This window comes from Phyllobates terribilis, unplaced genomic scaffold, assembly GCF_046119375.1.
Source record: "Phyllobates terribilis strain yellow unplaced genomic scaffold, ASM4611937v1 Scaffold_3__8_contigs__length_932513732, whole genome shotgun sequence".
Taxonomy (NCBI): domain Eukaryota; kingdom Metazoa; phylum Chordata; class Amphibia; order Anura; family Dendrobatidae; genus Phyllobates; species Phyllobates terribilis.
This window is the reverse complement of record NW_027362763.1, coordinates 568,732,724-568,756,240: the sequence shown is the minus strand read 5'-3', so window position 1 is coordinate 568,756,240 and position 23,517 is coordinate 568,732,724. Positions and strand designations below refer to the sequence as shown.

Here is a 23,517-nt window from a genome sequence, read left to right as displayed (position 1 = left end):
TATGGCATGAAAATCTGCACTCTATGTGTGTCATGGATGTGTCAGATGTGATAGACAGTCGTCCTGCAGTTGCTTGCAGAAATCTCTTCGTTTGGCATTACAAACACCTTCTTAGCTGTTTCACTCTAGGACCCAGCGGCTACCTCCCTTCTGCTCTAATTGACACCCTTGCCTGGGTTTTTAAATAGTTTCACTTTGCTACAGGGCGGTGTCAGTGATATTCACATGTTTCCTTGTGAAAAGCTTGGAGCAAGTGCAGTCTATTTACTTCCTCTCTGCTGCTAAGAGGCATGTGTGTTATCTCTCTGAAGTCGGCTCAAGCTAAGTTAGCTAACTTATTTTTCCGTCGTGTGTGTCTACCTTGCTCTCTTTAGTTGTTAGTGGGAATCGACTAGTGCTCATCCCCCCTTCTTTATCCAGGGCCAAGCGTTAGGGAAATACAGGGATAGATTTCTGTGTGGCGATTGGTGAAGAACCAATATAGGGATGGTAGGGGAGACAGGGTGATATCAGATCAGTCTAGGAGGTCTCCACTCCCCACTTTCCCTAGAGTCTGGGCTCCCTTCCCCTCTTCCCTTTGTGTTGCACTTAGTTTTTCCAAAACCTTGCATGACAATGTGACTGCAGACTTGTATAAATTTGAAGATATAGGTCTATGCTGACCATGGTCTATGCGTACAGCTCCATCAAGTGCAGCTTTTAAGTGCTCCGCTAATCCTAACTCTTCTTTGCTATCTTCAAACCTCATCACCCACAAAACAGTTATCTCACCTTCCCTCTTAACCCCCCACCTGTCCTCATCTCCTGGCCTGCTCCTGAACCCCCGATCACTCCCCTTAAAACACAAAACAAACCATGCACTCTCCTTTCTCCACCTTTTCTCCATCTCTGCTTCTCCTCACTGTTGATGATAAATCTTCCAAACCTGGACCTCCACAGGTAAAACCCTCTATTTCTCCATCCCATCACTCCCCAGCTTCTACTGCAATCTCTTCAACCTAAACCCATCCACTTAACCACCGCTTCACTGCTCCTTCTCTCTGGAGCACTACGGAACGTCCGTTCCATCTTCAATAAGCTCCATGTCATTCATGATCTCTTTACTTCTCACAATCCCCCGCACCTGACCTCATCTGCTGACCTACTCCTAAACCTCAGATACCTTGTTTTAAAACACAAGACAAACCATTCACTCTACTTCCTCCACTTCCACTCCATCTCTCTACTTCTCCTCACTGCTGGTGATATATCTCCCAATCCTGGACCTCCATAGGTAAAACTCTCCATTATTTCTCCTTCCCATCATCAGCTACTAGAAACTAATGCAATATTTTTAACCTAAAACCCACCCACTTGACCTCCAGTTCACTGCTTGATCTCTCTGGAGCACTATGGTACACCTGTTCCATCTGCAATAAGCTCCATGTCATTCACAACCTTTTTACGTCTCACAATCTATCCTCCCTACTCCTACCTACATAATCAGTCTCCCTACTGCACTGTGATATGGTGGCCTTCCCTTCACTCATGCTCCTTGTCCTGGCAATAAACATGGTGGAAGAGTTGGCCTTCTCTCTTCTTAGAACTCCACCTTCAACCCAATCCCACCTCTACCCTTTCTTACCCTCCCTTTTTTAATGTTCACTTTGTCCATATCCATTCTCCTTCCAACCTCCAAGTGCTCATCATATACCAATCTCCAGGCCTTGTCCCCACCTTTATCGACTACTTCTGCTCCCAGCTTTGTCACTTTCTCTCTTTTGAAATTCCCACCATCATCATGAATGACTTCAACACCTCCATTGACACCCACCATTTGGTAGCCTCCAAACTAATGGGCATTTCCACTTTAGACAATAGATATATTATCAGACTGCCCTTTGAGTATAATTTTTAGGGCATAAATTTAATATGTTTACTATTTCAAAAGACTGTTTACTTGTGTGTCCTATTTTAATTGTATAGATAAGATAAAATTGACATATTTGGGTAAGTTTCAATTAATACATTTCTGTCACGGGTGTGTGTCAGGTTTGACAGACAGTTATTCTGGATCCGGCTGCGCTTGGCCTTGTAGACACCTTCTTGATCCTTTCATCATCCCTTCCTTTCTAGGACCCAGTGGTGATCTCCACCTTCTGCTGCTAATTAACAAACCCTTTCTGGATCTTTAAATACACTCAGTTGCTCCAGAGAATTGCTGGTGATAGAGTAAATTCCTCTGTTCAGGTTTGGAGATCTAGCAGTTGGCTAGATTCTTCTTGGAGTTGCTTTGTGGATTGTAGTCGTGATCTCTCTTGTGTCTTCTCAAAGCTAAGTGTATCCCCTTGTCTGTTTCCTTTGTTTGTCTTTAGTTGCAGTGGGGCTAACTAGTGCTCAACCCTCCCCCTCCCCACCTAGGGCCTAGCTCTAGGGTCAGCCAGGGCTAAGGTAACCTGCTCGGCGATAGGTGAAGAACCTATTTAGGGAGTCAGGGTGTTGTTAGATCTGCCTAGGAGTCTCCACTCTCCTTTTCCCTAGTTGCTGGGCTTCCCCCCTTTTCCCATTGTCGTATGCTGGTCCTTATCATACCTAGCATGATAATTTCAATCTTACCTGTTGGGGTCGTTGAAGTTGTACCGGGAACACCTGAAAATCATAATACAGCTTATACATTATTAGCATAGAAGTGGTACATTTTATAACATTTGTTATAAAAATGTTCATAACATATAACATATAACACATAACATATAACATTTTTGAATCATTTGTCTATACAAGTTGTCCTTTCATAGCAAAAGATGTACTCTTTTTTCATACAAACATGATGTTCAAGGCTGCCATTGAAGATTAAACAGGCTGCAATAGCAATGAAGACTGGCAGTGAAGGATTGAAGATTCTTAGCTGATATGTTTTTTATCCTGTCCATATTCTAACTCTCAAAAGTCAAACTTTAGCTTTAAAAAATCATGTTTGATTCCATTAATTTCACAGACACTTGAAAAAATCTGCTATTTGACCAAAATTTAAAGGGAACCTCTAATGTGAAAAAGCGCTATTAACCTGCAGATATGGAGTTATTCTGCAGGTTAATAATATTCTGAAATTGCATGGCAGCCGCATTGAAAGCCCAGATGCCGGGAGGAAATTAACTTTAATCCTCCCGTCAGCCTCGGACTTTCAGTCATAAAGGTGCAGCCCACTTGGCTTCAGTCACCGCACAGTACATAATTAGTGGCTGTAATCGCACCCCTGGCACTGACTGACAGCCGACACTATGGTGCCTTCTATGAATCCTGTATTTATACTGGCCAGTATGAAAATTGTAAGGTATCTGATTTTTATATTTATATTGTTAGGGAAATGGAGAACAAAAAAGAAAACTTTATGAAAATGTAAAAATAAAAGTCATCATGAAATCCTGATTTAAACAACAGGCCATTTTCTGTTGGTACTTCTCCCTATGCTACACCCAAAATAATGTATGAGAGAGAAAACATGTGGCAGATAAGCATTTTATTGTCATTCATCTTCACAAATCGCAAATGAACACGGTGGCCATGGTTTAACAATTCAGTGTTTAACTTAATTGAATTTATACAGTGAAGGAAATAAGTATTTGATCCCTTGCTGTTTTTGTAAGTTTGCCCACTGACAAAGACATGAACAGTCTATATCCCAAAAAAATCAAGAAAATCACATTGTATAAATTAGATAAATGTAATCGCATTTTGCAGTGAGAAATAAGTATTTGATTCTTCTGTCAAACAACATTTAATACTTGGTGACAAAACCCTTGTTGGCAAGCACAGCAGTCAGACGTTTTTTGTAGTTGATGATGAGGGGTGTGCACATGTCAGGAGGAATTTTGGTCCACTCCTCTTTGCAGATTCAGATTTTGAGGCTGTCGCTTGGCAACTCAGAGCTTTAACTCCCTCCATAAGTTTTCTATGGGATTAAGGTCTGGAGACTGGCTAGGTCACTCCATGACCTTAATGTGCTTCTTTTTGAGCCACTCCTTTATTGCCTTGGCTGTATGTTTTGGGTCATTGTCTTGCTGGAAGACCCAGCCATGACCCATTTTTAATGTCCTGGCAGAGGGAAGGGGTTTGTCACTTAGGATTTTATGGTATATGGCTCCATCCATTCTCCCATTGATGCAGTGAAGTAGACCTGTGCCCTCAGCAGAGAAACACCCCCAAAACATAATGTCTCCACCTCCATTCTTGACAGTGGGGACGGTGTTCTTTGGGTCATAGGTAGTGTTGAGCCACCCCCGTAGTGTTCGAGTTCGGTTCGGTTCGTCGAACACCCGTGTGTTCGCCGAACTGTTCGTCGAACTGTTCGTCGAACACCTTCGAACACCGTTAAAACCAATGGCAGGCAAACAAAAACACATAGAAACACATAGAAAACACCTTCAAAGGTGTCCAAAAGCTGACAAACTGCTCAGAAGACATAACTAACACATGGAAAAGTGACAAGTACATATAGTCATGCGAAAATAAAAGAGGTGGAGGAGTAAAAGGAGGGGGAGACACAGATATAGGCATGTCATGCCCTTCTAAAATCCAAAAAGTGAGAAGCCGACACGGCCAGTCCGCTCCTGCCCGTGCCACCTCCGTGTCGCCGGGTTTGTGCCAGAGCCGCGGTGAACCCTGATGGCCAGCCCCCCTCTACCAATACTGGTGCCTGTCCGCTGGTGGGTCGAGCGAGCCCCCCTGTGGTGGAGGCAGCTCTAAGCTTTTTAATTTAAATTGTCTCTCTAATTTGAATGAATACACTTTAAATCCATTTACAAGGATCTATTGGAGGGCAAGTCTCATGCCAGCAGCCGCGTAATTCCAGCTCCAGTAGCGTCCACTAAAGCTGCTGCAGTTAAAAAGCTTTTATAAGGATCGAGCTCGGCTGTCCACCGCAAGGCATCCTACTGCCAGTCCCAGCCCCTATGCCTTGGGGTGCCTCCTGATGCTCTTCACTAAGTATCCCATGGTCCCGAAGCATTTCCTTTGAAAAAATTAAGTGTCTAAACTACAGGTGGTGTAGCTTGCTTAACAGCCGGGATAATCTGCTGACTAGCAGACACTGCTACTAGGCACAAAGTATTTCCTGGGCTAGATGCAGTTAAAAATTTGTAATTAGATACTCTCGTTGGATGCTGAGAAAGCATTCCATAGAGTCTCCTGGCACGCCATATATGATTCTCTTAAAAAGCTTGGGGTAGGGGTCTAGGGGACCCTTTTATAGCCAAAATCACGGCCCTGTATCACAATACATCACCTAGGCTGAAGATAAATGGAACTGTAGCACCCTGAGGGCTCGGTTGCTACAGACGTATTGCACCTCACCCAGAGGTGTGATATCTCACTCTCAGGTAAGGATGGAGTGTGGATCAGGACCCGACACCTGCATGCATTACACCACATTGCCGTGGGGCAGGGCGACCAATATGCCCCTGAGATGGGCACGACAGTCCCTGTCCCTGGCTGGAGTGGGGGGAGGGAACACTGAGGAAGGGGAACCCTGTAGTGCAGGAGCAGGGAGGAAGCAGTTCCTGGGTGCATTGAGAAGGGAGTATAAAAGGTGGGCACCATCTTAGTTCAGTGCAGAGAAGTCTGAGCAGAAGTGGCAGGGAGCAGGGGCTCTGCATGAGCTCTGCTCCGGAGGTGGGCCTAGTAACAGAGGCCCAGGCCTGGAAGAGGGAGAAGGAAGGAAGAGGAGCGGAGAAGGCTCCAGGAACGAGGAATGAAGGGATCCCAGGGGTGCGGACGGGCGAGTCGCCACCGCACGCCCGAATCCACCTGCGTGGAGGGGTCAGGCCAAAGGGGGAGACCGGTCCCCAAACTAGTGGAGGCAGGAAACGACCCTCAGCTAGAAACCGGAGGCTCTGACATTTTATGTGGCGCAGCCCCTCGCTACATCCGCTAGGAAGGCACCACATAGGGTCAGGGAAACTGGCGCCAAGTTTACCAAGAGGAGGCCCGAGGCAGCTGGACAGAAGTGTTGGTAAGAAAGGCCAGACAAAGGACACACAAAGGGGGTCCTGTGAAGTGCTCCAAAGTTATCTGGGAGTTGTCTGAGCCCCTCACCTGGTGAGCACAGTACGACGTGGGCAGCCGTTACCTGCAGACGTGGTCTGGATAATAAGAACTGTGAGTAAAGGCCCTGAACTGCATCACTGACTCCGTGTCGTTACTGCTGCTGCCCTGCACCATCACCCCCATCCTCCGCATACACTGCCCTGAGGCTATACTCCTCCCGTGGGGAGTTATGCTACGCTCTGCTGCACCCACAACACCAGCCTCAGCGGTCTGCCCTGTAGCGGCGGTTCATTCTGACCGCAATCCACGGGTGGCGTAGTCGTACATTTAAACATCAAAACCACATAAATAGTTCCGCCACTGGTTTGACCGCCCTGAGCCACGGAACCGGGTCGCCGCCACGAAGACTACAACCACCAGCATCCACCAAAAAGGGTCCGGCTCCGGGTGTCCCAAGGCCCAGGGGGTGCGTCAGAACATTTTCATCACCTTTCACAATCACCAATGGGACAAGGCAGGGATGTCCTCTGTCCCCTCTCTTATACATCCTAGTGACGGAGCACCTGCTCTCATCAATTCGCCATAACCCCAATATTAGGTGGATTGAGGTGGGAGGCACCGAGTACAAGTGCTCTCTATTTGCTGATGATGTCCTAGTATATATCACTCAATCACATATATCCATCCATGCTGTTATGGCTGAAATAGATCACTTTGTTACATGGTCAAATTTTAAAATCAATGCAGCGAAGTCTGAGGCCCTCGATGTCTCCCTCCCCAAATCCATATAGGATTCCATCCAGTCCAACTTTCCCTTTGCCTGGCCCTCACAGGGTATCAAATACTTAGGAATTCCTATTCATAGAGACCTCTCCCATCTATGTTATCTTAATTTTGGGCCCTTTATTGAACAACTCCATACAGACCACGGTTGGCAAGTTAGAACTGTAAGATTCACTACGTGAACCGCTGGTGTTTTGTGGAAAAGCACATGTACACTGCGTTCCAAATTATTATGCAAAAAGTGTTTAGGAGTGATAAGGGAAGAATTTGTTTGTTTGTCAGTTAAACTCATTGATGGTGATGTGTGTCAGGGCTCTTTATATCACTGTAAGCAATTGCAGACACCTGTGCTAATTAGTTTGGCAGGTGTGTCCAATGAAAGGCAAGACTACTTAAGAAGGCTCTCTCACATTATTAAGCAGCCTACATTTTCTGCCAAAATGGGAAAGAAAAAGGATGTGTCGGCTGCTGAGAAGCAACAAATTGTGGAGTGTTTAGGTCAAGGCATGACTACAATCAACATTGTGCGATGATTGAGGACTCTTTCCTACAGGCAATTACGTCAGGTTGAAAGAGCAGCGGCAAAAAAGCCTTGTCATAGCAGCAGACAAGTTTTTGAAGCTGCTTGTGCCTCCAACGTCCCCCGAACAACAAGATGCAGGGTCCTTCAGAGGTTTGCAGCTGTGCATACGCCATCCTGTCGACCTCCTCTATCCACTTCACACAAGCAGAAACGGCTCCAGTGGGCCAAACATTACATGAAGACTGATTTCAAAACAGTTTTGTTCACGGATGAGTGCCGTGCAGCGCTCGATGGTCCAGATGGATTGAGTGGAGGATGGCTGGTTGATGGACACCCCACGTAAACACGGCTACAGCGCCAACAAGGAGGAGGTGGAGTAATGTTTTGGGCTGGAATCATGGGGAGAGAGATTGTCGGCCTCTTTAGGATCCCTGAAGGCGCTAAAGATGAACTCCATAATGTATGTGGATTTTCTCAAACAGCACTTCCTGCCATGGTTCAAGAAGAAGAACCGTGTATTTCACAGCAAGATCATTTTTCTGCATGATAATGCACCATCTCATGCTGCACATAAAACATCTGCATCTCTGGCTGATATGGGCATAAAAGGGGACAAACTTATGGTGTGACACCCATGCTCCCCTGACCTCTACCCCATTCAGAACCTCTGGAGCATCATTAAAAGGAGTGTCTATGATGGCGGGAGGCAGTTCACATCTAAGCAACAGCTCTGGGAGGGTATTCTGTCCTCATGCAAAACAATTGAAGCAGAAACCATCCAAAACCTGACAAATTCAATGGACGAGAGAGTTCAGAAGCTCCTTTCGAACAAGGGGTCCTATGTGAAAATGTAACATCACCTAGAATAAAGTTTTGAGTTGAAAACTGTTTGATTTCAGTTTCTAACAACCTGCTAATGCTTATAATTTCAAAAATGACCATTTTTTTGGTCTTTATTAAAATGAAAAGGTTGATCGAAAAGTTTGGGGGATCTAAGAGTGTGGCAACCCAGTAGTCATGATTACTTCGAATTCTGACAATATGAGGGTCATGCTGCAGGTAGTGCAGCAAGAAGGCACTTATGTGTCTTGCGCATCTCGGAGCCCCAAAATTATTTTCCGGGCTAGATGCAGCTAAAAATTATTTTTAATTTTAAATCTGGTGAAGCTTTAGTATAGATGGCCTAATAGGATCAGTGCTGCACACTGCTACAAAGCCCAAATTATTTTCCAGTCAAGATACAGATAAATATGATTAGTAATTTGAAAGCTTAAAACGGTTGGTAGGGTGATTTTAACCAATCATCAAGCTTTTACTCTCCCCAGGATGACACAGGGGTAGAAAAGTCGTTTCGGATCCATGATTTGTTCATCTTTATGAACATGAGTCTGTCTACATTATCAGTGGAGAGCTGCGTGCGCTTATCTGTCAGCTCACCACCAGCAGCGCTGAACACACGTTCAGACAGAACGCTGGCTGCGGGGCATGACAAGATCTCCAAGGCGTAAGTGGCTAGCTCCGGCCATTTATCCAGATTGGAAGCCCAAAAAGAGCAAGGGTCCAGTGACACAGTCGTGGCTTCAATGTTTACTTGGAGATACTCCTGTACCATCGTCTCTAGGCGTTGACTATGTGTCAGACTTCTTGTCTCCTGTGGCCTTGCAAAGGATGGGCTAAAAAAGTGGTGAAATGATTCCGCAAAATTGATGTTACCAGCAGATACTGTGGTTCTGTTACGGTTTGAGTGCTGAACACTTGACGGTCCCACGGTTGGCAAGTTGGAACTGTGAGATTCACTACGTGCACCACTGGTATTTTGTGGAAAAGCACATGTAAGATTCTGCAACAGTCTCTGCTGATACTCCTGCATGCGTGCATCCCTTTCTATGGCAGGAATAATTTCTGCAAATTTACCCGCTGTACACTCAAACTGCGTATTAACATTAATTTTCATCATTACTGAGAAAAAATCCAGTTATGATTTTGGTGCACGAACAGTTATCGAACATAACCTCGAACAGCCGAATTTTTCTCAAATTGTTCGTGTTCGCCGAACGGCTCGAACACCGCCCAAAACAGCTCGAATTTGAGATTGGCGAACAGTTCGAGTAGAACAACGCTCATCTCTAGTCATAGGCAGTATTTCTCTTCCTCCAAACAAAAGTTGAGTTGAGTTAATGCCAAAGAGCTCAATTTTTGTCTTATCTGACCACAGCACCTTCTCCCCATAACTCAAAGAATCATCCAGAATCATCCATCCATTGGCAAACTTCAGACGGGCCTGCACATGTGCCTTCTTGAGCAGGGGGACCTTGCGGGCACTGCAGGATTTTAAACCTTTAAGGTGTAATGTGTTACCAATGGTTTTCTTGGTGACTGTGGTCACTGCTGCCATGAGATCATTAACAAGTTCCCCCACCGTGTAGTTTTAGGCTGATCTCTCACCTTCCTCATGATCAAGGATACCCCACAAGGTGAGATTTTGCATGGTGTCCCAGATCGATGTCGATTGACAGTCATTTTGTATTTCTTCCATTTTCCATTGCACCAACAGTTGTCTCCTTCTCACCCAGCATCTTACTTATGGTTTAGTAGCCCATTCCAGCTTTGTTCAAGTCTATGATCTTGTCCCTGACATCCTTAGAAAGCTATTTGGTCTTGCCCATGTTGTAGAGGTTAGAGTCTGACTGATTAATTGAGTCTGTGGACAGGAGTCGTTTATACAGGTGACTGTAAGACAGCTGTCTTTAATGCAAGTAACAAGTTGATTAGGAGCATCTAACTGGTCTGTAGGAGCAAGAACTCATAATGGTTTGTAGGGGTTCAAATACTTATTTCTCACTGCAAAATGCAAATAAATTTATCTAATTTATACAATGTGGTTTTCTTCATTTTTTTTTGGATATTCTATCTCTCAATGTTAAAATTAACCTACCCTTAAAATTATTTAGTTTACCCTGCCTTCAATTGAGCAATTTAATAATTAAATGAATTACATAACTGGGTTACTTACTATACCTGCTTCTCCAAGTCATTTCCTGCTGACACTTTGCTAGTATATTGGCTTCTCCTCTGATTCATGACATGAGCTGCAAAAATTTCTTCTAGCACCAATGTAATTTAGTATCTATAAAGCGGTGTGTCTTAAGGCTTAAAAAGGACCTGTCACCAGGTCAAAAGTGGCCAGTTTTTGATTATAAAATTATTTTCACTGCTCCCCTGTATATGTCAGTTTTTGATCCACCATATGATTCCCGAGATTCCAGAGCAGCCTAAAGACACGACCCAAGAATTCTATTAGCAATGTAAAACCATAAAAACTAGCACTAAAATAAAAGGTCCATATCACTGGAATGGTATGGCAGATTTTAAAAATAAAGTAAAAAAATGCATACTCAGCTGAGCATAAAATTAGAGAAAAACTGGTCACTTTTGACCTGCTGACAGGTCCTCTTCAAATGCCCTACTTGCTGAGCACATGCTCAAAGACTTGCAGTCTGGAATTCTAACGTTATTATACTTTACGTATAGACTTACTGAAGGATTTTTCTCATCTGACATATGACTTCTGAGGTCCCTACTGATGATCATAAAAGAACACAGTACTGGTTTGGAGCTGCATTGCCTTATAATGTTCCCTGCACAATGGTGTTGCATGGAGGAATATTAGGAAACGTTCTGATATCTCTGTAAACATACCTGAGCAGATGACTCCAGCATCCTCTCCATGATTGCAGTTATGAGAGCCCCAACCATTGTGACTGCACTGCCACAAGTACTGTTCACTTCCTACACAGTGCACATCGTCTAGCAGAATGTCTCCAGAGCCTTGTCCAAAATATGCAGAATGTAAAGCAGAAATTCCATATCCACAGTTCATCTGTCTGCATACAACATGTGCATTATTGATGGTCCAAACATCATCACATACTGTTCCCCATGCATTGTTGTAGTAAATTTCTACCCGTCCAGCACATGAATGATTGCCATTGACCAGTCGCATAGGAAGAATTTCTAAAAAAAACACCAAAATAATGTACTTTTGTTAAAGACAGAGTTGATTTTTAGTAGAGAAAATCGCTGCACTGCTGGACACTGGTGCTCAAATAGGGGCCGAACCCATACTATGCTATAGAGTAACCTCGGCACTCAAGAGTTCATTAAAGTAAAATTTTTAATGCAGTCCATAAATTAACAAAACGTTTCGGTCAAACATACCTTCATCAGTACACAGACTGCTTGTGGGAGCTAAAGTATAGATGCTGGCAGGGAACGCGGTATCCATCTGGTGCACCAGGAACTAGCGGTGCATACCGCGTACCCTGCCAGCTCCAGATACCTACTCCATCCAAGATTTACGCTATTTGAGACACTGAGTCCTCTTCCTCTGCATCTATACTTTAGCTCCCATTTAATTAGGGATACAAACCAGGTGTACTCTTTTGAATGTGAATACATTATTGTTACTCAACTTGAATTGAAAAATACCCCTTTTTTGTTGCCCTAACCTGGTTTATTAATGATAAAATTATTAGGAAATTAAAAAGTCTTTTTCTCAAAATTCCCCAAATTATCCCCATTTTTAGGGACGCAAAACAGGAGTACTGTTTTCAAAGTGAAGAAGCTATGGCTTGATGTCACCAAGCCTTTTAAAAATATGGTCCTATTTTGTGAGCTGTTTCATGTTTATGTAGAAAGTTAGAACTGTGCAGTCAAAGAGATATGTAGCAGTTTAGGGCCAGCAATGGCAACCCGATAGCAGCAGTACAATCTAGCGCTATGAAAGAAAGTGGGCAGTTAGGAAATGTGTGGCTGGCATGGCTGTGCAATGGCTGTGGCAGGAGGCTATTTGCATATTTAAATTCCAAGAAGAGCATTGCATAGCCTGTAAGTCTCCTTACACCAGCTTGACACTCTCCATGAAGAGAAATGTTCCCTCCATAAACCGCATGTCAAAATCCTCACATCCAGACAGATCAGATCTCCTGTTTTGCACTGATGAGGGGCAAACACCTCTTTACATATGTTTTCATATGGAGTTTCTGGTCTGGCTTCTTAATTTAAGTCATGGGGTCGACATTGGCTTTTAGGATTTCTGCTTCCAACACATTCTTTCTGCCCCTTGTGAAGTTGCACTGAGCAGTTATTGGTTTGAGCAGCTTTGTTTGAACATGTGGAAGAAGGTGCTTTTGTCAGCTGAGACTAAACTATAACTTTTGAAGCAGTATGCAAAACGTTATGTGTGGTGGAAAACTAACACTGCACATCACCCTGAAAACACCACACCCACCATCAAACATGGTGGTGGCAGCATCATGCTGTGGGAATGTTTTTCTTCAGCAAGAACAGGGAAGCTGGTCAGACTTGATGGGAAGATAGATGGGGATAAGTACAGAGCAATCCTTAGAAAAACCTGTTACAAGCTGCAAAAGACTTAAGACTTGGGTACAGGTCACCTTCCAGCAGGACACCAACCCTAAACATATTGCCAGAGCTACAATGGAATGGTTTAGATCAAAGCATATTTATGTGTTTGAGTGTCCCAGTCAAAATCCAGATCTAAATCCCACTGAGAATTTGTGGTAAGACTTGAAAATTGCTGTTCACAGATGCTCTCCATCTAATCTTACTGAGCTGGAGCTAGTTTGCAAAGAAGAATGTGCAAAAATTTAAGCAAGGCTGGTAGATGTGCAAGGCTTGTAGAGACATACCCCAAAAGACTTGCAACAGTAATTGTAGTGAAAGATGGTTCTACAAAGTATTTGATGGGTTGAATACAAATGCATGTCACAATTTTCAGATTTCATATTTTTTAAATATTTAGAAAACCATGTATCATTTCCTTTACACTTCACAAAAACGTACTACTTAGTGTTGGTATATCACATAAAATTCCAATAAAATACATTTAAGTCTCATAGATTGTAAGCTTGCGAGCAGGACCCTCATTCTTTTTGATATCTGAGTTATGTTTATTTTGTAATGTCTTTATTGTCTGTATAAGTCCCCCATCTAAAAATTGTAAAGTGCTGTGGAATATGTTGGTGCTATAAAAAAATATATATATTATTATTATTATTGTAAGTTAATGGTGTAATGTGAAAAAATGTGGAAAGCTGACAGGGTATGAATACTTTTTCAAGATACTGTATATTAACTTTGTTTAATAATTTTTTTGTATACTCCTGCACATATTTTCGCACATATTTAATTGTCCTATACATACGTTATTGTGGGGCCCAAATTTTAGGATTTAGATTTGAATATATTGTATTTTATATATACAGTATATACTTTTATTATAAATCATTAGAACCAACAGCAGTACAATAATACAGAACCACTATCAGTACATGAATACATCACCAGAACCATCATTAAATGTACATGAACACATCTCCAAGATTATATGGCAATCAATTGCAATATCAGGTCAGCCTCATGTACAATAGTATCACGTGAACCTACAACTCATAGTTTGTCCTTATCCATGGTAAGGACATACTGGAGTTGTTGTTAACAACCATCATCAGACTGAATACCATATAGGAAACACAGTACTAATGAGTTGTAATCAATATCACAAATAAACATTTACAACCAGATACCTTATAGGTGCCATCTTACAGGTGCCATCTATAGGTGCCAAAACAAAAACAGTAGTTCTGTTTTTGTTTTCTTCTCCATCTTGTCCAGACACATGATGATTTGAAGACATCCAGACATGATGCCTTTAAAAATAACAGTGTCATTATAATGTTCCTAAATAAAAATATCTGCCCTACATTATGGCCCTGAATAAGTAATTGCCCCTCACTTTGCTCACTGTACAAAATGTGACCTGCACAATGTCCCTCTTAAAGTGCATAGCCTCCAAACTGTCAGGTATGCCCTTATGAACTATAACCACCACAGACCACCCTCTTTGACTATCTTAAATGTCCTCCACAATGCTGCACCCTTTTTTTTTATACAGGGCCTCTCTTCAAATTGTTCCTTCAAACTGTGTCCCACTTATATTACCCAGTCTCTATAATGTGCCCTCTCCTCACTCTTCATGCCCCTCTGCATCATGTGCCCTCCTTTCTGTGCCCTCACATTTTCTCCCCATGCTGGCCCCTATTTATACTGCCCACCCCACACTACCCAGTTTCTATATTGTGTCCCCTCAAATTTCACTCCCATACTGTCCCCTCACACTTTTCTCCCTTCATATTGTCCCCTCACACTTTCCCACCATGCTGTCTCATCACACTTTTTTCTCCAATACTGCCTCCTCACAAGATTCACCCCCACAATATAACAGCATGATCAGGTTACCTGGGCATGCTGCTATTACCTTGACCCTGGAAGTGCTGGCAGTCAGAGCTTCAATTGTACTTACTCCTGATAGATGCAAGCACAATTGAGTACTGGGAGACATGTTCTCTGAGCCAACTGTCCAATGTTCAGCTTGGAGAACGACCAAATCACACTCCCCGGGGTGGAAAAATTCTGAATGGGAAACATAGTGGACTAATGTATTAGGTGGCCCGATGCGCTCTCCCGCTGTCTGCGCCCAGGGCAAACGATCCACCTGATTCCCCACCCCCCTAGTTACACCCCTGGTACTGCAATATTCAATTGTTCTCTATCTAGTAAGTACTTTGTGGGCCGCGATGTGGAGATTCAACTAGTTAGGTAAAGTATCCATGAAGGATCCCTGATGAACACTTCATACCTCACTGCAGTTAGCACTAAACTTGAAGAAGCCAAAAGATTCCACAGATAGTAACATATGTCATATCAGCAGGTTGCTAAGATGCATCTGTAGTCTATACATTTCTCTTTATTTCTTTTCCTCCCAGTAGCAAAAGAAAAATGGTTGTTGATAGATTATTTCTGCAATTTCGTATTCCAGATCTTGTGACTTACTATATAAACACTAACTTATGGCTTGCTGCTGCTGCACATGTGGCGCCCCTGAGGGTTCAGTCGCCACAGGGGTACTGCACCTCAGAATGAGGTGTGGTATCTCCTCTCCCAGGTAAGGATGGATTACTACACAGGACCCCAGCCACACACTCAACACTACACCACTCCAGTTCTGAAGGGGGCTGCCCCGGGCCTGAATGAAGGAGTTGAGGGGAACCAAAGTTAGGGGGAACCACGTAGTGAGTGAGGGTGGAGGAAGCATTTACTTAAGCACTTAATTAGAATTCTATATAACTGGAGGCCATCTTAATAACAAGGTCTTTGGTCGTAGGTCTTTTGGGACAGCAAGTCAGCACAAAGCTGCAGCCGGCTGAGGGTCCACGGTTCCCGGTCTCAGGCCTCGAGACGGGGGGGTCGGGGCAGAGTTATAACTGGCTCTGTCCCCGGTCAGGGTCCAAGCAAGAAGGCCCAGGAGGGGAGCAGAGGAGGCTCCACAGGTGAAAGGATCTCAGGGGGTGCGGACGGAGCGGAGTCGCCACCAGCATACCTTATTTCTGGCCCTGCCAGAGAGACCCTGCCGCAAGAGGGGTACCGGTCCCCGATTATCTGACTTTGCACTTCACGTCTCTGTCAGAAAAGTCCGGAGGCTTATGTGGATCCCAGGGGGATACGGACGGAGCAGATTCACCACCTGTATGCCCTAATCTGAGTTTATCCAGAGGGACCCGGCCTTACGCCACATTCTCACCACAAGTCACCAAGAAGGGCACCCAGTCGGTCCGGGAACTACACGTTGCCCACAAGGGACATCGCAGTACTCGTACGGGACTCAGTGGGGGGCACAAGGCGGGAGAAGTTCAACAGGAGAGGAACACACTAGAGCGGGGGTCCTGTCAAGCACTCCTGAACTACCCGGAGAGTGCTGAACCCCACCCTGGCAGCTGCAGCTCGCCGTGTGACAGCAGAGAGAAGCTCTGAGCTGAGTAAACACCACAGTTAGTAAAGACTTGGATGACTTCAACTACTGACTCTGTCTGTTCTTTCCTCCGCGGCTCTGCACCCGCCAACGCTCTTTTCTACACCCTCTCTACACTACCCTGAGGCCCCGCTCCACCTGTTGGGAGCCGCACCAACTAAAGTGCCTGAACACTGGCCTCAGAGGATTGTCGCAGCGCTGGTGATCTCCACCAGACACCACAGGTGGCGTCACGAACATTTCCCTATCCCATATAACTTCCCCCTTTTCCTTTTAAGAGTGACCCCAGGGTACGGGCCCGGGAGCCGGCCACCACGACATCCCCCCAGATCAGGCAACAACAAGGCCCGGGCGCCGAGTCGTTTTCCCCATCCCCTGGGCGCGTCATGTCTTCCTGGCTTCACGAACAGAATTTCGTGCCTGCGGCAATGACAGAAATCTATACCCATTGCCACCGGGTATGGGAGCCTTTCCTAAAGACTGTATTTCCACATTCAATGTGGCGCCCGCCCAAGAAGAACGTGCGCCATTATGTGCAGGGAAGACAACAACTTAAGACCTCCCATCGTGGGCCAGGTTCCCCAATGGCGCCAAAAGCTCAGACCGCCCCTTATATAAGAGACTGGCCGCATAGTTGTGTCCGTCAAGACGGATACGACGTCCCAAGGAGTGACCGTCTATGAGCAGCCACTGAACCGCCCCTGAAAGAGGAGGAGAAAGAGAGGGAGACAATGTGTGGTCTGGGCAAGTCTAGACAGACCACACCTGGCAGCCGCGATGGAAGGAGAACAGGATGTGCCCTCCATCGCTGGCCCACCAGCAGCCACCTCTCTCACCCTGGAGGGATACAGCATTCACTGTGAGGAGGCCGAGTTCCTCCGCGGCGAGACGCAGGACCTGACCCGTCGAGTTGAGGAGGCCCAACGGAAAGCGGTCACGGAGTGGAGAGAGGACCTGCTGGGGAAGCTTGCGGCCCGACGCCAAGATAAGTAGCGCCCCACCAGCGATGCCCCAGCCCAGGCGAAAAAGGAGGAAAACCAGAAGGCTGCGTGCAGCCCTGGAGTGGGTAAGAGTGAAACCATGTCCCGGGCGCTGAGTGTGCCGACCTGCTCCTGGACCTCTTACCGTCGCCTCCATCCCTGGGCGCCACCGTTTGGGAGCAGTTACTGGCCCCGGAACCTGAGGCCCAAGCCGCCACAGTCTCCGGAGGCCTGCTACCCCTCACGCTCCCGGTACCGCCAGCACCTGCCCTCGCCTGGGTGTACATGCACCCGAACCCGGACTGGTCCGCGAAAGTGGACGACCAACAGCGGCCCCCGTTAATGCCGTTGCCAGCACCCCCGTTTGCTTGCCCAAGAGGGGAGAAGTTTAGATGGGACAACCAGAGGGGGGATCTAATGGGGTTTCCCCGGGAGACCCAAGCTGAGGCTCGAAAGCAGGAGGAGTTTTGTGAATGTGAGCTCCTCCAGCTAGAGAGGGAATGACGCGCCCGGAGGGTCCGCTGTGAACAGCTGGAGGTGCGGTCAAAAGCCGCCAAGGCCCAAGCCAGGCTGGCGGAGGCCTCCCGTCCCAGCCACCGGGAGGAAGGACTTATCGTCTGGTTTCACCAGGAAGCGGGATGGGGCTTCATCCGCAGCCCCCAGTTCAAGCATGACGTTTTTGTTAACCGGCGGGACGTTGAGCCCCACTTGGAGCAAGGCCACCCCGACAGCAATCTCTACCCTGGAGACTTGGTCTCATACACCCGCCACCACGGAGTACGTGGGTGGTACACCCTAGAAGTGCACCGGGTGTTTAAGGAAGACGCCCCCCTGCGCCCTGCCACGGGTGACCGGTCAGGATCCGTAGGCAAGCACGAGCCGTACCCCCGGTGGGGATACCTTCACTAGTGCGGCACCGGATGCTGAACTTCCATACCTTCCAGTTATTGCTCATGTTTTACTAAGATATTGTTCCTGCGGTCAGTGAGCAGTCAACAAACTTAATTGTATATAGTTTGCACCTATTAAGGTGCCCCCTATTGGTTTTATACGCACAACATCAGACCTCAGAACAAAAACCTGTCTGATGTGGCACAAGTGGAGGTCCAACTCGGGATCACCATGCCCTGCAGCCACCCCAGGGCCTACGTTGAGGGTTTGCTTTGGACAGGTCCCTCATGCTGCTGAACTTGCACTTATACAATATTTTCTACTGTTTTCTATATATACAATGCCTTTATATTTATCACGTATAACCTGTAATGGGTAAGAAAAGTGCCTCCCATAAAGGGAAGATTGTTATTGTTTAAAGAAAAAAAAGAATTAAAATTTTTGAATGTCTGAAATATACCATGTCTTTGCTCTATTGCAGCCCGCGGACGTGCTGTGTTTCACCAGGGGAGAATGTGGCGCCCCTGAGGGTTCAGTCGCCACAGGGGTACTGCACCTCAGAATGAGGTGTGGTATCTCCTCTCCCAGGTAAGGATGGAGTACTACACAGGACCCCAACCACACACTCAAGACTATACCACTCCAGTTCTCAAGGTGGCCTAAAGCACCATAGTGCTGCCCTGGGCCTGAATGGAGGAGTTGGGGGGAACCAAAGTTAGGGGGAACCACGTAGTGAGTGAGGGTGGAGGAAGCATTTACTTAAGCACTTAATTAGAATTCTATATAACTGGAGGCCATCTTAATAACAAGGTCTTTGGTCGTGGGTCTTTTGGACGGCAAGTCAGCACAAAGCTGCAGCCGGCTGAGGGTCCACGGTTCCCGGTCTCAGGCCTCGAGACGGGGGGTCGGGGCAGAGTTATAACTGGCTCTGTCCCCGGTCAAGGTCCAAACAAGAAGGCCCAGGAGGGGAGCAGAGGAGATAGGCTCCACAGGCGAAAGGATCTCAGGGGGTGCGGACGGAGTGGAGTCGCCACCTGCATACCTTATTTCTGGCCCTGGGAGAGAGACCCTGCCGCAAGAGGGGGTACCGGTCCCAAATTATCTGACTTTGCACTTGACGTCTCTGTCTAAAAGTCCGGAGGCTTATGTGGATCCCTGGGGGATACGGACGGAGCAGATTCGCCACCTGTATGCCCTAATCTGAGTTTATACAGAGGGACCCGGCCTTACGCCACGTTCTCACCACAAATCACCAAGAAGGGCACCCAGTCAGTCCGGGAACTACACGTTGCCCACAAGGGACATCACAGTACCTGTACGGGACTCAGTGGGGGACACAAGGCGGGAGAAGTTCAACAGGAGAGGAACACACTAGAGCGGGGGTCCTGTCAAGCGCTCCTGAAGTACCCGGAGAGTGCTGAACCCCACCCTGGCGGCTGAAACTCGCTGTGTGACAGCAGAGAGAAGCTCTGAGCTGAGTAAACACAACAGTGAATAAAGACTTGGATGACTTTAACTACTGCCTCTGTCTCCTCTGCACCCGCCAACGCTCTATTTTACACCCTCTCTACACTACCCTGAGGCCCCGCTCCACCTGTGGGGAGCTGCACCAACTAAGCTGCCTGAACACCGGCCTCAGAGGACTGTCGCAGCGCTGGTGATCTTCACCGTACACCACAGGTGGCGTCACGAACATTCCCCTATCCCATATAACTTCCCCCTTTTCCTTTTAAGAGTGACCCCAGGGTACAGGCCCGGGAGCTGGCCACCGCGACATCCCCCAAGATCAGGCAAGAGCAAGGCCCGGGCGCCGAGTCGAAATATTTGCTATAAAAGTTTAGGTAAAGGGGTTGCACCACAATCTGAAGTTATCATCTAACCACCAGAAAAATAAAAAATGTCTGTTTACAACTCTTGAATAGAATTTTTTATTTTGGACTGTTTTATAAAAGTCAAAGAACCTACTGTAAAATACTTGAGTACATTGAAGTCACTTGGAGGTCTCACCCACAAAACCCCTTTTATCGTCATTATAGAGTTTATTGCTCTCATAAATGCCCTCACATGCACAGAGTATAATAACCTCATATCTGTCAGTATGAAGGCCCCCACTCAGTATGATGTGCCCAAAGCCATCAGTCAGTATGATACCCCACACACTATTATTAGCCCCACCCCCACACAGTAAAATGGCCCCTCACTATGATGTTCCACAGCCATCACTCAGTATGATAGCCCACCCAGTATGATCACCTTTCTCAATATGATTCCCCTCAGCCCCCAAACTCACACAGTATCATGGTCCCCACAGCCAACTACAGAGTATAATTGCCCCTCAGTATGATGCTACCACCCCCCCTCACCCAGTAGGATGGGCACCACAGCCAGCCTTTTACTCAATATGCTGGCCCCCAATGCCATTCCTTCACTTAGTATAATGAATGGCCCACAGCACCCCACTCAGCAAGATATCCCCCACATCTCACCTCCCACTCACTATGATTTCCCCCACAGCCCACACAGTATCATGGTCCCCACAGCCAACTACACAGTAAGATTGCTCCTCATTATGATGTTCCCACACCCCCTCATTCATTAGGAAGGCCACCACAGCCAGCCCACTACTCAATACGATGGCTCCCAATTCCATTACACACTCAGTATATTGGCCCAATAACCCCCACTCAATATGATGACCCCACAGCACCCAGCCCAGTATTATGGCCCTCAGTAAGATATCTCCATATCCACCACTCACTATGATGTACCCCTCAGCTCACCCCCCACTCATTATGATGTCCCCCACAGCCCACCTCCACTCAGTATGATGTCCCCAACTCAATATGAGGGTCCTCACAGCAACTGACATTAAATAATAATTTAATAATTATATAAGCAGTACTCATTTCATCCTGTCTCCCCTGGCGTGCTGCTCTGGTTTGTGCAGTGTGAATAATTAGGCTCTGTACTGCAGGGGCGATGTAATGAAGTCATCATGCATGCAGTGCACAGAGTTTCAGACTCACAGGCACATGCTGGATGGTGGGTCATGAAGCCTTTGGCTCCATGAAACACCACTCTATTCATTGATATCTGCCACTATGGGCAGTATACCCCTGCCAACCAAATTACAGATTACTGCTTAGACGTTTATTCTAGTTTATAATTTTAAACTTTAGACTTGAACAATTTGAGTTATGTTACCTGGAAAAGTTGCAGTAGGACTTGCAAAATTAAAAAAAAAGACAATTGATAATGGAAATTATTTAAAATCTAATTCCTCAAATTCATCATCTTCTATTAACATTTGTCTTTATACTTATTTAACCTTCTGGAAAACAAAAAGAGCTTACCAAAAATGAGACTTAGCTACAATAAGACCAATTAGGATTAGCCTAGACATTGTCACTTAAAGATCTCCTGCAGTCATGTTTGTAAATCTAAATCAATTAGTATATCACAATATTTTACCAACATATTATAATATTTTTATTCACCAACTTATTTTATCTACTGTAAAAACAATTCAATTTCATAGAGTCATAAAAGAAAGATAGCTCTTGTTACCTGGAGTAGTGGTAGATTCAACTGCAGAAATAAAAAAATGCTCAGTTAGAAAATAATTCTTGAAAGGTTAACTCAAACTCATATTTCTTCTGCCTATGTTTCTTCACCTGTTTAACTCATCATCTGGCTAAGAATGCAAAACTTCTTAAACTTGTACTACTAAGTTCTCACTATCCTGGCCAACATTAAAGCATTTTTCCACTCATTAGATCAAAAGCATGCGATTTGCATAGTTCTTGTCATATGCCAACTAGAGTCTTAGCTGCTTCTCAATATAATCTATTAAATGAAGAAACATACAGTGGCGACCAAGAGTTTTGCATATTTTTTAAAAGTGTGATTACTTCTGTCGGGTTGTCGTGATGCCATTTCCCTGGTGATGAATTGAAAGTTTATGAAGTTGTCATCATGCCAGACCTTAATTTTAACCAAAATGCTTTTGAAAATAGTTATGGTCATTTAATTAAAGAAAACTGACTGTCAAAAGTTTTGCATATACTATTTATTGATCACAACATAGAGAGTAATTCATTGTTTACAATGCCATAACCTAGTATTTTGGAGCAAAACCTCTTGCTTTAATTACTGCACCACACCGACAAGACATTAAAGCCACTAGAGTATTCAAGACATCTTGAGGGATTTTGCTTTATTCCATTTGCAAATCTGCAAAGAATTCATCTTCATTGCTATGGGTACGGGACCCAACTCATCTCCCTAGCTCACCCCAAAGGAGCTCTATAGGGTTTAAATCAGGTGATTGGCTTGGCCATTGCAACAGGCGAATATTTTTCTTTGCTAACCAATTTTTTACTAAATTGGATGTGTATTTAGGATCATTGTCTTGCTGGAATTTCCATCCCATGCCTACTATAGCGTCGGCGTCCTTGCCCTCTGCTAGGCAGGGACGCTGTTCCCCTCACTTCTCCGCTCCGAGCCCGGCGTCCTCCTCCCGCTCTTAAAGGGGCCGCGCGCGCCGTCCTAAGGAGTCCCCGGCCAATGGCCGGAGGACTTCACCATATATAAGGCACCTCCTCCAAAATGGAGGTCCCCGAGCAATGTTGTTGCACTGTTCACTACTCTGCTTCAGCCCTCAGGTCCCGTTTCCAGTTACCTGCCAGTTACCTGCCAGTTTCCTGCCAGATTGCTGTCTGATTACTGCCTGTTATCCGCTTACCTGCCTGCTAGCCTGAGGTCCGACGGTCTGCCTTCCGACACCTGTCAGTCTGTCTATGGACCAGCTTGCCCGCTCACCTGGAAGCGCCCACCTGCTACCCGCCTGCTAGCCTACCTGGAGGTTCCGCCGTCACGTGCTGTGACCACCTGCCAGTCCAGAGACTCTTGCCCGCTCACCTGGGAGCGCTCATCTGTTACCTGTCTGCTAGCCTACCTGGAGGCTCCGCCGTCACGTGCTGTGACCACCTGCCAGTCCAGAGACTCTTGCCCGCTCACCTGGGAGCGCTCATCTGCTACCTGCCTGTTAGCCTACCTGGAGGCTCCGCCGTCACATGCTGTGACCACCTGCTTATCCAGAGACTCACGCCTGCTCACCTGGGAGCACACATCTGCCATCTGCCTGCTAGCCTACCTGGAGGCTCAGCCGTCACAGGTCATACCTACCCTTTACCCAGAGACTGTCCCGGTCACTTGCCGTGACCTTCTGCCCGTTCACCCAGAGACTGCCCTGGTCACTTGCCGTGACCTCCTGCCCGTTCACCCAGAAGACTGTCCCGGTCACTTGCCGTGACCTCCTGCCCGTTCACCCAGAGACTGCCCCGGTCACTTGCTGTGACCTCCTGCCCGTTTACCCAGAGACTGTCCCGGTCACCTGCTGTGACTACCTGCCTGTCTTCCCTGGT

The 23,517-nt window shown here is 46.1% G+C and overlaps 1 protein-coding gene across 1 annotated transcript in view; it reads right to left on the bottom strand.

Annotated features, from left to right (window-relative positions):
- Positions 1-23,517, bottom strand: part of LOC141257186 (scavenger receptor cysteine-rich domain-containing protein DMBT1-like) — a 458,733-nt gene that overhangs the window by 54,978 nt on the left and 380,238 nt on the right. Inside the window, exons 40-42 of the mRNA XM_073671423.1 lie at positions 21,659-21,679; positions 11,030-11,344; positions 2,596-2,628 (exon numbers count right to left, since the gene is read on the bottom strand). Of these exons, the coding sequence (XP_073527524.1) occupies positions 2,596-2,628; positions 11,030-11,344; positions 21,659-21,679 (369 nt within the window). The remainder of the gene's footprint in view (positions 1-2,595; positions 2,629-11,029; positions 11,345-21,658; positions 21,680-23,517) is intronic.